This window comes from Vulpes vulpes, chromosome 8 (genome assembly GCF_048418805.1).
Source record: "Vulpes vulpes isolate BD-2025 chromosome 8, VulVul3, whole genome shotgun sequence".
NCBI lineage: Eukaryota > Metazoa > Chordata > Mammalia > Carnivora > Canidae > Vulpes > Vulpes vulpes.
In genome coordinates, this window is record NC_132787.1 from 111,190,664 (window position 1) to 111,206,262 (window position 15,599).

A 15,599-nucleotide genomic window follows, 5' to 3' on the forward strand; every position below is an offset into this window, starting at 1 on the left:
ACAGCTCTCCCAACACAAGGAGAAAATACGGGAAGAGGAACGCGAGTCTCCTGCAAGGCGTCACCTTGCAACAGGGTGAGCAGCCTGCAGACAGGAGCTGCAGCCCCGCACTCACGTGGGTCGGGGGACCAGTGCCTTCCATCCGTCCAGTCGGGGGGCTCCCAGCAGGGGACCCCCTGACTTCCCCCACCCCCCGGGTTCCACCTCCGCAGGAAGGCAGCCCCCTCCAGCCCGCAGGGCGGCGCTGCCTAATTCCTGGGCCGTGACCAGCTCCATCTGCCTCCCGCTCCGACGTCCAGCGCAGTGGCCAGGCCTCCCTGCGGAGGCTTCCCCCGCTTTCCCCTGGTGTCCATGTGGCGTGGCTGCTGGGACACGGCATCTCCGTGCTGGCGCCCGCACACCGTCGGAGGCATGAGGACTGGGCCTCACGAAGCCCGGCTGTTTCTGCTGTGAGGCCTCAAGCTCATCCAACTCCTTCCAGCTGCATCTCTGGCTCAGCCCAGTCCCGGGGCCGCCAGGGCGGGTGGGAGCCCGGGGCCCCTCTGGTCCTGGTGGCGTCAGACCCTCACTGCCCATGGGACGGGAGTTCCAGCCCCTGCTCCCTGCCACTGACGCTGGGAGACGCCTGACACCACCTGGGGCGCTCGTGCCTGCCCGGACGGGGACGTCCTGGCCCCACTCCCCCCGTAGCCCCTGGATGGGGACGTCCTGGCCCCCCCCCCCCCAGCCCCTGGAGGGCGGAGGCCTTTGCTGAGGGTGGGGGCGTGAGGCGTCTGTGTGTTTGGCTGCAGTGGATCGGTTCCGTGTAAAAGGTTTCTGGGCACCAGGCTGCCCGTCCTGGTCCTGGGCAGCAGGGAGCAGGCCTTGGTGGGTTTTGGGGTCTGCACCTGTCGGCCTTTCTGGGCCAAGTGTGGGACACACGCAGGAAAGAACATGCAAAGAACACGCCCTTGGGCTCAGGGCGTGACCCTGGGGTCCCGGGATCGAGTCCCGCGTCGGGCCCCCCGCAGGGAGCCTGCTTCCCGTCTGCCGGTGTCTCTGCCTCTCTCCATGTCTCATGAATCAACACGTAGAATGTTTAATAAAACAAAAGCAACAACAGCGTGTGGTCCTCACGCCCTGAGGCCCCTCCCGGATCCTCCTGACTCACCAACTCTTGAAAGATCACGGAGTTTGTGCCACCGCGTTACTTAACGGAACAAACTGAACACTTAAAAATTAACTCGATCACTTCTGAGGATGCGCCCAGGGCCCCGAGGGCTGCGGTGCTGTCGAGATCCGGGCTCGGGGCAGATGCAGGGGCCAGGCGGGGGCCGGGTGGGGGCGCGGGAGGCTCTCCGTCAGGGCCCACGGCCAGGAGCACAGCCACGGGGGGGGGGGGTTGCACGGCGGGCGTCACGCGCCCCTCACACGAGGCTGCAGCTCTCGCCTGTCGGGCTGCACCGGCCACGGGCGCCTGGTCCCCGCCCTCCGGGTGACGGTGAGCACAGCCCCGGTGCCCTCCCGTGAGCCTCCCGGGGGATGGGTCCACATGCACCTGGGCACCCTGGGGGGGCGGGGCACACAGATGTGCTGCTTCAGAAACAATCTGTGGGCTTGGGGGGGTTACAGTCCAGCGTGCGTGGGGCCCAGCTGGAAGCCTGGCATCCTAGGGACACTCGGTGCATTTCTGGTTCAAAAACGAGCGGCTGCATTTACTCGGAGGGACCACGTTCCACCGGGAAGAGCGAGGGAGTGGGTGAGTCGTAACTGGGGCGAGCACACACGGCTGCGGTGCCCGTAGGGACGACGCCACCCCCGTGCCCACGGCAGCCAAGCCACCCCACTAGCCAGTGGAAGCATGTGCGTGTGCACGTCCCCAGGTTCCTGGAAGCCCCGCGCGTACGTCTGCATCCGGGTTAGGCTCCAGGCACACGTTTGCGTCACGGGAAAGGAGAGACACACGCTCCTTCTCGCGCCCGGAGACAGGGGGAAGGCCCACGTGTGCGAGCCTCGAGGCCGACGGGTGAGCACGGGACGCCTGGGAAACGCTTTGCTGACACCTAACGCGTTTCTGAGGACTCAGCGACAGGAGGCCCCGACCGGCCAGGGGCTCGTAGGTCAGATTCTCGGTCCGGAAACTGGTTTTCCTGAGGGAACAGCAGCGCAGGCCGAGCCACAGGGCCATGGTGCCCGACAGGCCCGAGGGAGCCGCAACCGCACCAGGGGGTGGGAGCGCGGCCGACCCGGGTGGGCCTCCTGACGCCGCCTCTCTCCCTGGAGGCCGACCCCGTTCCCGCGGCGTCAGCCAATCCCCAGCTGGGACCGGCCGGGGGTCCGCGTCCCCAGTGCTCCGTCTGACGTGGGGCCTCGGTCCACAGGGACGCCCGGGCTGGGAACGCATCTTACTCTTCCCGCGGCTGCGGTGGGGCTGTTGGTGCACAGCAGGGCAGGTGCACGGGAACCCGCACACGTGTGCGCACGGACGGGGACGGTGGGGGCGCCTGACGGGGCGGGAGCCCACGTGGCCGCCCAGAGGGGAGCACGGGACCGGCAGCCCTTCCGGGTCCGGCAGGCGGGAAGGGGCCTCAGAGATTCTGTGCCGGTTCCCGAGGCCACGGATCCAAGGCTGGGCCCCCCGACTCACGCGGACAGGACATGCACCTTCTCACCTTCTTCCCAGGAGGACGCGGACGCCACGCCGGCGGCGGTGCCTTCGGGCTCTTACCTTCTTACTAACACTGTCACTCACACACGAGCATCCCGCCCCAAGGGACGTGTGCTCCCTTAAACTATACATTTTTAGCATCTCCTTACAGAAAAGGTATGAAGTCTTTAAGACTATTTCATAAAAATTTGTAAATTTTAGGAAAAAGACTAAAAAGACTTAAGAAAGAACTAATTTGGGATCCCTGGGTGGCGCAGCGGTTTGGCGCCTGCCTTTGGCCCAGGGCATGATCCTGGAGACCCAGGATCGAATCCCACGTCGGGCTCCCTGCATGGAGCCTGCTTCTCCCTCTGCCTGTGTCTCTGCCTCTCTCTCTCTCTGCATGACTATCATAAATAAATACAAAAAAAAAAAAATTAAAAAAAAAAAAAGAAAAAAAAGAAAGAACTAATTTTTAAACAAGGCAGAGAGGAGGTGACTGCAGGCCCAGCCCGTCCTCGTCCACAGGCCTCTGCGGCCGCCGTCCCGTCTCCCCGCTCGGCGTCCTCACCGGGTGCTGGTCACCTGCAGCCCCGGGCACTCGCTGGCTGTCTCGGGCCGTCCCCTGTTGGCAACCAGGGCCGGGGCCAGTGCACCTACAGGGATGTATCTCCCTGTCCCCATCGTCCCCCGAGACGTGCAGGCAGGTGCCTCCCCCGCGTCCAGCCTCAATGCCCACCCTCGCCAGCTGTGTGCAGTATCGTTTGCCCCACGCGCAGGCTGCCTGCTGCTGACACAGACGCACACGCAGGCCGAGCATGGGGCGGACACGGTGTCCTGGGACAGCGCTGCGGCGGGCAGGGCGGAGGCCCGGGGCCTGTGGACGAGCGTCCTTCGCAGGCGGGATCAAGGAAGGAGCCTGCAGTGGAGGCGATCGGGCTGGTCCTCGTCCAGTGCCGTGCAGCAGGAAGGGGACAGCTTCTCCCTGCCTCCTCGGAGGACGGTACTGGGGGGACGGTGGCCCTGAGGATGGAGCTGGGCCCGGGGGGCTGGTGGCTCTGAGGATGGGGTGGGCCTGGGGGGTCGGCGGCCCTGAGGATGGGGGGGGCCAGTGGCTCTCAGGACAGGGGTGGGCCCAGGGGGACGGCCGCCCCGAGGACGGGGCTAAGCCTGGGGAGGGACAGTGGCCCTGAGGACAGAGCTGGGCCTGGGGGAGGGGGGATGGTGGCCCCAAGGACGGGGGCTGGCCCAGGGGGGACAGTAGCCTTGAGGACGGAGCTGGGCCTGGGGGGGATGGTGGCCCCGAGGATGGGGGCCCTGGAGGCTGGTGGCTCTGAGGACAGGGTGGGCCTGGCAGGGACGGAGGCCCCGAGGATGGAGCTGGGCTTGGTGGGGGACGACTACCCTGAGGACAGGGGCAGGCCCAGGTGGGACGATGGCCCTGAGGATGGGGGTGGGCCCAGGGGGAATGGCAGCCCTGAGGACGGGGTGGGCCTGGGGGGCCGGTGGCCCTGAGGACGGGGTGGGCCTGGGGGGCCGGTGGCTCTGAGGACGGGGTGGGCCTGGGGGGCCGGTGGCCCTGAGGACGGGGTGGGCCTGGGGGGCCGGTGGCTCTGAGGCACACGCTGGCCCCTGCGCTGGCGGCGGGCACACAGGCCCTGGGGGAGGAGCTGCGCCCACAGCGGGAGCTTGGCACCGAGGGCCCCCGTGGGCTGTGGGGCGGCTCGGTCTCCGAGCCAGGACGGAGCTGATGCAGACGCTCCAGGTGTTGGGCTGCATCTGGCTGGACGCCTCTGCACCAATTTTCTGTGACTTTCAGCAAATCCCCCCCAAGGTCGGCTGCGAATAAACGGTTTTCTCAGGCTCGTCCTTGAACAGACGTCGCGTTCTGCGGCACTTCAGCCCTGCCCTTCCCAGACGGTGTCTCCGAGCTGTGCTCCGGGAAGCCCCGCCTGCCGCCCAAGCCAGCAGCCCCGGCCGCGCTCAGTGTGGACAGACGCTCGCGTGCACCCAGTTACCTGCCCGCCTGGAGTGGTGCCGGCGGGACACGCCGTCCCGGGACGCGTCAGAATCTACCAGGCTCGGGGACGTGACCGTCAGGCAGGGACGAGCGGAGCAGGACAGGTGAGCTCCCCCCGTCCCGCCGGCCACGCGGGCACCTGTGTGTCCCTGGGGCTCATCTGAAGACACAAAACGATGAGCATCAGCTTGCGACGTGTGGGACACAGCGGCAGGCCTGACAGACACGGGACGGTCACGTCAACGGTCACCTAGACCTTTCTAGAAAGTCTGAATATGACCGTATCGTATCGAGTGAGCTTAATAACGAGGTTTTTCGTGAGTCGAGCACAGAGGCTGTTCCTCCAAACAAATACTAAATTTTAAAGAAAAAAACGCCTCAATTTTAACATGAATTCAGATGGGGCTGGAGAGTGGCCCTGAGACCCGTGTGACCGCCCAGGGGCTCCTTGTCCGAGAGGAGGATGCTGGATGGAGGAAGAGGGCTCCCCCGCCCCGAGCTCAGGCCCATGCAGGTCTTTCGGGGGAATGTTGTGTATTTGAGGGAAGCAAAGCATTTAGAGAGTGACCAGCATCAGCTGCACCGTTAGATCACGGACTTTCCTTAAATCTGGCGGCAAAACCACATCAGCAAAACCAGCAGGTAAAGGGGAATTGCGGGAAGCTTCCCGCACGTAACGAAAACCACCTGAAACTTAATCGTGTAATTAAACTGGTGCTTCTGGTCATGAACCAATAATTACCTTTTAATGATCCCATAAATCTATTCTAGCCCACGTGCTGCTTGATATCTCACTGGGTCGTCCCTCAGGTCCTCCGGGTTCACTTTTTCCGGGAGAAATAGCAAGAGCGTATCTGTAGAACTGCGCGTGCCGTTCCCAAGGCTCAGGGACGGCAGGGCTTGTGCTTAATGCCTCAAGCTTGGGATTTCTTGGTCGTGAGTCTGGAAGATTGATTCACGCACTGAAGGGAGCTGTGTCGCGCATATTTCAATACCAAGCGCCTTATAAACATCGATTAATTACACTTCGTAACGTCACTTCAAGAGACAACGGCCACCAGGTTAGGAAGAAGGAAACCAAGGACTAAAGTCAACGTGACTCATTTTGAACTCTTACAAGTTCAAAAAATACTTAAAAATGCAGCAAATGCCCCTGTCGTGCGCGTGAGCACACGCACCCCGTTAGGGTGGTGGGAGCGCCGTCGTGCTGCTGGGACGTGCCCCGCGGACAGCACCTGCCCCCACGCTCCCCGCAGCCCCCGCCAGGCCCCGCTCCCAGCCCACGCCCGGTCCACCTGACGAGCATCGTCCTGGCGCTCGCCCGGCTCGGCCGTCCCGTGTCCCGCTCACCAGGAAGACGCGGCCAAAAGGTCGAGCGCCGGACGAGGACGTGAGCAAGGAGACGCTGGGGGACCGACGCGGGATCTGGGACTGAATACCTGATTTCAGGGCCGCCTCCAGGTGTCGGGACCGCTGACCCCGCCAGCCCAGGGCTCTGGGCCTCGCCTCCTCGGGGCAGAGTCCGCGGTTGGCCTGCGGGACGGACGGATGGATGGATGGACGGAGGGACGAGGGCTGGTGGGGCCCGCGAGCTCCCTGCATGGCCTTGGGACCCGGTGTTCCTGGGCCCTCCCGTCCCCTTCGTCCCGTCTGCCGTATCCGAGGCGTCCGGGAACGCAGCTGCAGCAGCTCACGGCGTCTTCAAAGACAAATGCCTGTGATCCTTCAAATGCTTTTTCTCTGCCCAGGGAGGATGATGAAGCTCAGAGGCGTCAGGTCAGGGACAGCAAGTGGGGTTAGCAGGTGGCTGGGGTCTCGCTGAGCCCCGGTCACCGCCTCACGCTAAAGCACCTGCCGTCAGCCTCCCGGTGGGTCCCAGGACACGCAGGCAGAGGCTGACCTTGCTCAGTTGTTTCTCGTCACAAAATCATCACCATGGGGGGTCCTGAGCTCGGGGACCTGGGGCTGGGGGCGCCCAGGCTGGGGGACCGCGGGGTAGAAGGCGGGAGAGGTGCCGGAAGCCAGGGCAGCAGAGCCAAGGACAGGGGCCTGGCTGCAGCGCCCGCTCGAGGGGCTCCCCCGGCGGGGACGGGGCGGGTGTGCGGGCAGGTGCCGGGCGGACCCGGAGGCGACGCTGAGGTGGGCGGGGGCTGCAGGCGTGTCCCCCCCAGATCAGAGGAAGGATGGACAGGCCCTGTGGGGAGGCGGGGGTGGGGGGGCGGCTGTGCTCCCCCTTCCTGCCTCCACTTGGGAGCTGCACAGAGGAGCTCGCTGGTGCACAATCGCAGACCCGGCTCCCTCCTCCGCCAGCGCACCCAGACGTGTCCTTGGGCCTGCCCTGCCCCTGCCCCTGCACACGCCCGGCTGCCGGCGCCCTAGCAGGCTGCTCCCCCGCCGGAGCTGCTCCAGTCCAGCCGGTGGCTGCGTCCCCGAGAAGCTGGACTCTGTGGATGCCTCCGATGACAGGCCGCTCACTCCTCCGCGGACCAGTCCCCGTGGCGGTCAGCAGGTCCTGGCCGCCTCGAACAATGACGGCAGATGAGCCCCAAACCCACATGCTCTCGCACGCCCTGACTTGGGGATGTCCGTCTGCTTTGCGGGCCGGGGGCACTGAGGCCCGACCGCCAGGCTGGGAGGCAGACGGAGCAGACCAAGCCCTCGCGCACGCGCGGCTTCCGTCTGGAGGAGCTGCCCCCGAGCCACCCCCCTCACTGCTGCGCCTGCAGGGACGGCGCCAATGGGAGCAACGGGGACCCGGGCCCCGTGAGCCTCCACGGACGGCGGTGACGGCGAACACATACAAAGCCTCCAGGTGAAGGGTCGGGTGGGCGGAGGCGGGTGCGCTGTGGCGGGACCACACTGGCCGCCGTCCCGGTCGGACGCAGGGACCAGGACCCAGGACACTCAGAAGGACGGACGCCGAGCCGAGCTGCGGTTCTCTCGCGGAGCCGCGGGTCCAACAGCGTAGGGGGCGGACGTCCCTCCCCGACACTCGGTGACGACAAATCAGTATCTATGAGGCAAGGCTTCGTCTGTCGCTGATTTACTGCGTTTTCTGCCCAGAGAAGGTGCGAGAGTCACCCAGCAGCCCCCTGCCCTGGCGCCCAGGGACCACCGGGGATCCCACAGAATGCGCGGATGCCCGTGCCCGGGGGGTGACGCCCGGGCGCCGAGACCTTTAACGATATTGGCTCGAACGTCCACGCGTGGGCCCCCCGGTGTCCTGCCTGCCTGTCACGGGCCCTGGGTCCGTGTGGCCCCGGCGCTGGCTCCGCGTCTGTGTCCCTAGGGAAGCGCTGGCGCTCGCGGGCGGAGAGCAGGGTGTCCGTCCACCGTTCCTCCGCCGGGCACACAGCTGTGAACATCCTGTCCTTGGTTTCCGAGAAGCACCCACAGAAACGACTCGGGTGCCCGACAGGGCAGGAGCGGGGCCGTGCCCTCCACGGTGCGGGTGGGAGACCCAGGAACCCTTGTGGGCCCGGGGTGCACAGCCGACCCCGCACCTGCCTGGCCCCGTAGCTTTGCCCGGTCGCCAGCTTTCTGACCGTCCACGCCGCTTCCACCGGGGAGGGAGGCCAACCGCACCCCAGGCCCCAGAGCGGACAGTGGGCAGCGGACGGTGTTCCCCGACAGGCAGCTTAACGCTCTGGGCTTGTGACCTAACCTGGCGACCTCAGGCCCCAGGGTGACCCCACGTCTTCCCACCACGGGGGAGAAGCGCCCTCCTCCAGGGAAGGTGAGCAGAAGTCCCTGCGGCCTGCGACCAGGACGGAGCTCACGCTCCAGGCCGACCGGTGAACGTCGGAGCTCAGCCGGGTGCAGGAGGGAAGAGCAGGTGCGTCCGCGGGAAGCCCCGGCAGCAGGACGGTAACGGTCCCCGGGCGTCATCGTCGGGCAAGGCCGGCGTCTCTGCCACTGTGGCCAAAGGCAGCACCCCGGATGCAGGTACTTCACACGGCAGGTCGGGATGAGGGAAGACAGTGTTTGTTTTTCTTAAATTCTAAGAGGACATTGCTGGTGTAAATAAGAAAAAATAGATAAATTGACGTGGACAAAACGCACATTTTGCACATTACAAAGCGCTCTGCGTGCGTGATGAACGTGTTTTTAGTAAGAAAGAAAAACTGGTGCTGCCGTCCGCGTAAAAACACCTGAAGAACGTAGGTGACACCTGCCCTTGCACCTGAGCCTGGAGTCGCACAGTCTGTACAACCAGGGGGCTCGGCATTTATTTATTTTTTAAAAAAGATTTTATTTATTTATCCATGAGAGACACAGGTGGAGGGAGAGGCAGGCTCCACGCAGGGAGCCCGATGCAGGACTCGATCCCAGGACCCCGGGGTCACGCCCTGGGCTGAAGGCAGACGCTCAACCACTGAGCCCCCGGGCGCTTCTGTGTTTATTTTTTCAAGAGAAACAGAGAATGAGAGACCGAGGGCGAGAGAGGACCCCAAGGCGACTCCTACTGAGCACGGAGCCGGATGTGGGGCTCAATCCCATGACCCTGACATGGTGACCTGAGCTGAAACCAGCAGGCGGACGCCCCCGACTGCGCCCCCGGCCGCCCCGAGCAGGGAAGCGCCTCATCGGGCCCCGCGTGTGAAGGACGCCTGGACGTCGGGCGTCTGTGCGGGGGCGTAACACGCAGATTACTCAAGACATCATTAGTCTGCAAACGCGGCTGAGCCCGCGCCGGGCAGGAGGCGAGCCCCCCGCTTCGCCGCCGCCGAGCCCGGGACCAGAGGTGTCCTGAACCCACACCCAGAGCTCTCGTTCGGGGAATCCTTAGGGAGAAGCGCCGAGAAGGAGGTTAAGGCAGGACCCGGCCGGCTCGCGGCCCGCCGCCCGCGGAGCAGGGAAAACAACCGGTGTGCGCTGCAGAGCTAAACGTGCCGAGGACTGAAGCCGGGCTCCGGCTGCTCCATGGGGCCGACTCGGGCGCGGGGGGAAGCCTGCGTCCCGGACACAGAGCGCCGGGGCCGCGCCGCCCGAGGCTCCCCTCCAGGTGACCCCGGAGTCTTCTCCCGGTGAAGGGAAAGGGCAGGCTCGCGGCCTAGGCTCCCTCCCCAACCGCACACCGCTGGGCCGCGCTGCAGCGGGATCCACGCCGCTTCCTCGAGGGCTGCGGCGTCCGTTCCACGATCCTTAATTCGCAGGTTAAACGGAGGAGCCCACGGGAGTACTTTGCCCACATTCCTGGAGGGACAAACGGTCAGGCCAGGCCCCGACCCCCCACGGTCCAGACCGGATCGTCCTTCCTTCCCACGTCCGAGTCCCAAGAACTGAGAGTCCAGGACCCAGTTGCCGGCGCTGGACGTCTCCCCCTGGGGTGCAACACACGCAGGATCGTGTCTCGGAGAGGCCCCCGTGGGCATGAGGATCGCACACCGGGGAGGCCACGGGGGACCCTCCCGTCCTGCTCGAGGACACCCCGCCTCTCCGGGGGCACCTGCTGTGCCCACCGACCCCGTACGCACGTCACCAGACGGTCTCCGCCAGGAACAGTCATCCTGGTGTCCTGCACCCACGAGGCCCTGGTCGTCTCGATCCTGGCCCTGATCAAGAGGACACTGCCCCAGAGTTCGCCGGGCGCACTCCCCCCGTGTCCCGGCCCAGGGTTCGTGGCCTCCCTCGTCAGGCGGCTTCCCTGGCCTCCCCCTACGTGACCCTAAGACCAAGGAAGCTGCAGAGGGAGCAGCCACGGCCCCTGGCGGGATTTCCGGCTAAGGAAGCACCAGTGCCCCGACCTGCCCCTGCCCCGGGCACGAGGAGGGGCTCAGGCCCATTCTTTAAGGAGAGAGTGGGTCCCGCAGCCTCCTGCCACTGCGGGACGTCATGGTGAGTCTCCTGGACAGTGACTGAGTCGCTCCATCCTCAGGGGCTCGAACGTCCCCTCACGGGCGGCACGGCCGGGGACAGAGTGGACCCAGCCCCTGCACACCAGGCGGATGCACGATGCCGCCTTCTTCCCCCTTGTCGGGAGCCAGAAGTGTGACGCTGGCCTCTGTGCAAGGACATCGAGGTCACCTGGGCCACCGCACTCCGGTACGTCAGCCGCGCTGAGCCACCACGTGTCCCCACGAGTCCCCGCCATCAGGGACCGGGAGTCTGGGGGCCCAGAGCCCCCCTCAGCCGCCTGCAGAGCCTCCGGCAAGCGGGTCCCCGGGGACATCAGAACTCGACTCCCAGACGCGCTGCCCCAGGGAAGAAGAGGGTCGTGGATGCCAAAGGGTGACGTGTGGACCCCACAGGTGGCAGCGACGCTCAAGCCTTCCCAAGGAGGCCCCACCCCGACCCCCGGCCATGGCAGCCGCCTGGGGATACGAGCAGGCGGTGACACAGGATCTTCCCTCTTCAAACACGGGATGGGAGGGACGTGGTGGCCTTTGGGGCCCGGGGAGCCCTGCGCTGTCAGTGCCGACGTCCCCTCCGGACGCACACGGCGCTGCTTTCCTGCCTCTGACTCGTTGGGTGACGTCCCCGAGAAGGGGGCCCGCGATCCAGGAGGATGAGGATTGTGACTCCTTCTGACGCCTTCTGAGGACGCGCAGACGCATCAGTGACGTGTCTGCCGTCAAGAGAAGGGGCAGCGCGGCCACACGAGCTGGTCTAGACTCTGCCCGGGATCGCCGGGACCCAGGAAGGGCCACCGAGCGCCTGAGTGTGACAGCGTCCGGGGACTCGCGTGCCGTCCATGGGGCCGCGCAGCCAGGATCGGGGCGGCCTGCGCCTCCCGGGGCTCAGAGGGAAGGCGCGTGGCTCCCTGCAGACGTGACGTGCACCACGCAGAGATGTGAAGCACCCGGGCTTGGACCCGTCGCCACCGCGCCCCGCACGCACCCCCGGGAGGACGCCATTGGGCCTGGAGACGCAGGTGAGAAGGCTCCGCCGTGAGAGTCCTCTTGGTCCAGAACGGCGTCGGGCACCGCACACGTCCCCGCGGGGCGGGAGGCACTCACCCCTGCTCGCTGCACTTCCATGAAGGTGGCTCTTTGGAAAGACGTCGCCCACGCGGCCAGCTCACTGCCCAGCTCCACGCTGAAGCGGCGGCTCTGGCCGTGGCCCACCAGGACGCTGAAGCAGTAGGGCTGCGGGTCCTCGAGGCCCCGAGGCTCCAGGCCGGAGTCCGCGTGCAGCCAGCAGTCGTCAGGGAGCCAGAGCTGGAAGAGAGAGCGGGTGCGTGTTGGCGCAGGACGTGGGCTGAGGGCCGAGGACCCACGCTGTGACGCCTCGGAGCCGCCGGGACCGCATCAGGGATGCCAGGACCGGGACGCGGCTGCCAGCCCGTGGGGGATCACTGGTGACCCCGGCCACACCGGGAGGCACGTGGCTCCTGTGGAAATGGGACCCAGAGAAACATGATCTTGAGCAAATTACATGCAAAAGCACCTTCCACTTGAATTCTGGTCCCCACAGCTTCTGCCTCAATGTGTCACTTGATCGGCAAAGGTAACGTCCCAAGACTCCCCTGCTCCCGTTCGGCATAAAACCAGCGAACGGTGAAAGCACCACAGGCCCTCACTGGGCTCGTCACCCCGAGCTCACCGGGCACCGCAGGCACTTCCCCTCCGCCACCTAGCTCTGCCCGCGCAAGGGGACCCCCTGCTCACGAAGCCCCCGAGTCTGCGGGCCCTCGGCCCAGGGTCAGGGACGGTACCCAGCGGCCCCGACCGCGCACAAGGACGCGGAAACACCTTCCAGGGCAAAGGCCACAGCGCGTGCCCTGTGGGTGGCGGGGGCTGGGGGCTGTGGCGTCTGCACGTCTCTCCGAGGCCTCCAGGGACCCAGCTGAGCAGCGGCGACTGGGCCGTGTCCGTGTCCCACATCAGGCGGGCGGCCGTGGGGCACAGCTGCCTGGGGGCCGCCCTCCCTCCGCCCCAGCCACGAGCACCGCACACGCCTGCGCGCACACCCGGCCTGCCGCGCTGTTCCTCTGCGTGGACTCTGCCGACACCGCCGTGTCCATGAAGGGGACGGAGGGCAGACAGCCTCGCTGAGGACCGGGCGCCTGCGGGCCGTGTTCACCGTCGCTCAGGTGCGGCGGCAGAGGCTGCCCAGGTGCTGGGGCTCCTCACTGTGATTCTGAGGTATCCTGAGGCAGGGCCCAGCCAGTCGAGCCAGACACACGTCACTGACATGCATGTTCGACATTAATTCTCAAAATCCCTCTGAACATGTTGGGGTGTTGGGCCCCTGGTTTTATTGCATGTGTCCTTCTGATGCTTCCGGGTGCAGGTGTGCAGGGCAAAGTGACGGCTGATGTGTGTGTGTGTGGGAGGCTCGTGGGCTCCCTGACTTCCCCCGCTGACCCTGGGGTCGGCTCTGCAGGACTCCCCCGGCACTGTGCCCGCCGCTGCCGCTTTCCAGACGCATTTATCCTCGTGCACGGTCAGACGCTCCTGCCTCACGGGTGTGTGCATACGTGTGTGGTGTGGCGTGTGCATGCACACATGCATGTGATGTGGTGCATACATGTGTTCATGTGTGTGATGGGGTGTGTGCGTGCATGTGGTGGCACGTGCATGGGTGTGCATTGTGGTGCGGGGTCTGCATGTGTGTGCACATGTGGTGTGTGTGGACACATGCATGTGATGTGGTGCGTACATGTGTGTGATGTGTGTGCGTGTGGTGGCACGTGCATGGGTGTGCATGTCTGAGGTGGCATATGCACATGTGTGTGTGGTGTGGGGTGTGCATGTGTGTTGTCGCATGTGCACGTGTGATGTGTGTGCACGTGTGGTATGTGTGGACACATGCATGTGTGTGATGTGGCGTGTGCACGTGTGCATGCATGTGTGGTGCCGTGTGTGCATGTGTGTGGCATGTGCACATGCATGCCGTGCCCGTGTTCCTAATTCTAAATAAGTCCCGGCAGCAGAGGCCGCACCCTGATTCTGTAGCCCCCCAGATCCTCCACTTCGGCCTCACCAATGAATACGGTGCGAGTTCTGGGTTGTCTCTGATGGAGCAGGCCACTGGCGAGGTCAGGGGGCCGCCCCTGGCAAGGAGCGGGGCCCCCAGTCCAACAGCCTCCAGGCACCGAATCCCACTGGTCGCCTTGTGAGCAACAGCATAGACACTGCCTGCCCGGGGGGCCGAGATAACGTGCCTTGTCCCATACGCCGACGCGTCTGGGTTGGTTCCCAGCAGATCATCCACACAGAGGCAGCTCCCGCGCGCGCTGTCTCTGGGACTTTAATTTTAGCGCATGAGCTAATAAGTGGGCAAGTGAGTTTCAACTACTGCGGAAAAGTAAGTGAAAAGGCAGCATTTGAAGAAGAAACGCGTGAAGGAGGAATAAGTAAATACAGTTACGACACGACCAGCGTTGCAGCCAATTAATCTTCTCAGGGTTTTGTTAAGGGTGTTGGTGCAGCAGCACCTCGGATCGCTAAGGTTCTATCCAACGACTCGAAGGGATTTGTCAGAGCAAGAAAAGGGTGTTTATTTGCAGGGAGCCGTCCACCAGCTGCAGGGCAGCTACGAGTAGTTTTGAGGTTTGGCTGCATGTGAACATCACCGCGGAAGCCTGAACAATGAATGCAGACGTCTGGGCCATGTCTCAAATAAAATGAAATCTTCAGCTTCGCTTTAAACCTCCCTCCAGGTGACTTCATGTAAGACAAGGTGGACTGCGGTGGAGAACGCCTGCTCCCGGGGCGCGCAGGACGGGAACAGACCCCGATGATGCCCGGGAGGCCGTGAGGAGTGAGCACTCACCACGGCCAGGGCGACAGCATCACACTGACCAACACAACCCTGCAAAGAGGATCGCCCAGTAGGGACACCCTGACTGGTTATTACGGCCCCTGTTCCGCAGATGACTTCACGGACACAGTAAGAAGCTAAAATGGATGAGAGATCTCAATGTGACACAAGAGTCCATCAAAATCCCAGAGGAGAACACAGGCAACACCCTTTCTGAGCTCGGCCACAGTAACTTCTTGCAAGATACATTCACGAAGGCAAAAGAAACAAAAGCAAAAATGAACTATTGGGACTTCATCAAGATAAGAAGCTTTTGCACAGCAAAGGATACAGTCAACAAAACTAAAGGACAACCTACAGAATGGGAGAAGAGATTTGCAAATGACATATCAGATAAAGGGCTAGTTTCCAAGATCTATAAAGAACTTATGAAACTCAACACCAAAGAAACAAACAATCCAATCATGAAATGGGCAAAAGACATGAAGAGAAATCTCACAGAGGAAGACATGGACATGGCCAACACGCACATGAGAAAATGCTCTGCATCACTTGCCATCAGGGAAATACAAATCAAAACCACAATGAGATCCCACCTCACACCAGTGGGAATGGGGAACATTAACAAGGCAGGAAACCACAAATGTTGGAGAGGATGCGGAGAAAGGGGAACCCTCTTACGCTGTTGGTGGGAATGTGAACTGGTGCAGCCACTCTGGAAAACTGTGTGGAGGTTCCTCAAAGAGTTAAAAATAGACCTGCCCTACGACCCAGCAATTGCACTGCTGGGGATTTACCCCAAAGATTCAGATGCAATGAAACGTCGGGACACCTGCACCCCGATGTTTCTAGCAGCAATGTCCACAATAGCCCAACTGTGGAAGGAGCCTCGGTGTCCATCGAAAGATGATGGATCGAGAAGCTGTGGTCTATGTGTACATGGAATATTCCTCAGCCATTAGAAACGACAAATACCCACCATGTGCTTCAATGTGGATGGAGCTGGAGGGTATGATGCTGAGTGAAGTAAGTCAGTCGGAGAAGGACAAACATTATATGTTCTCATTCATTTGGGGAATATAAGAAATAGTGAAAGGGAATAAAGGGAAAGGAGAGAAAATGAGTGAAAATATCAGAGAGGGAGACAGACCATGAGAGACTCCTAACTCTGGGAGACAAACTAGGGGGTGTGGGAAAGGGAGGTGGGCGGGGGGTGGGGGTGACTGGGTGACCGGCACTGAGGGG

General features: G+C 63.5%; 1 protein-coding gene across 1 annotated transcript in view; it reads right to left on the reverse strand.

Moving 5' to 3' along the window:
* SNTG2 (syntrophin gamma 2) overlaps window positions 1-15,599 on the reverse strand; it is a 79,147-nt gene that overhangs the window by 6,970 nt on the left and 56,578 nt on the right. The window contains exon 21 of the mRNA XM_072718836.1: window positions 11,606-11,806. Within this exon, the coding sequence (XP_072574937.1) occupies window positions 11,606-11,806 (201 nt within the window). The remainder of the gene's footprint in view (window positions 1-11,605; window positions 11,807-15,599) is intronic.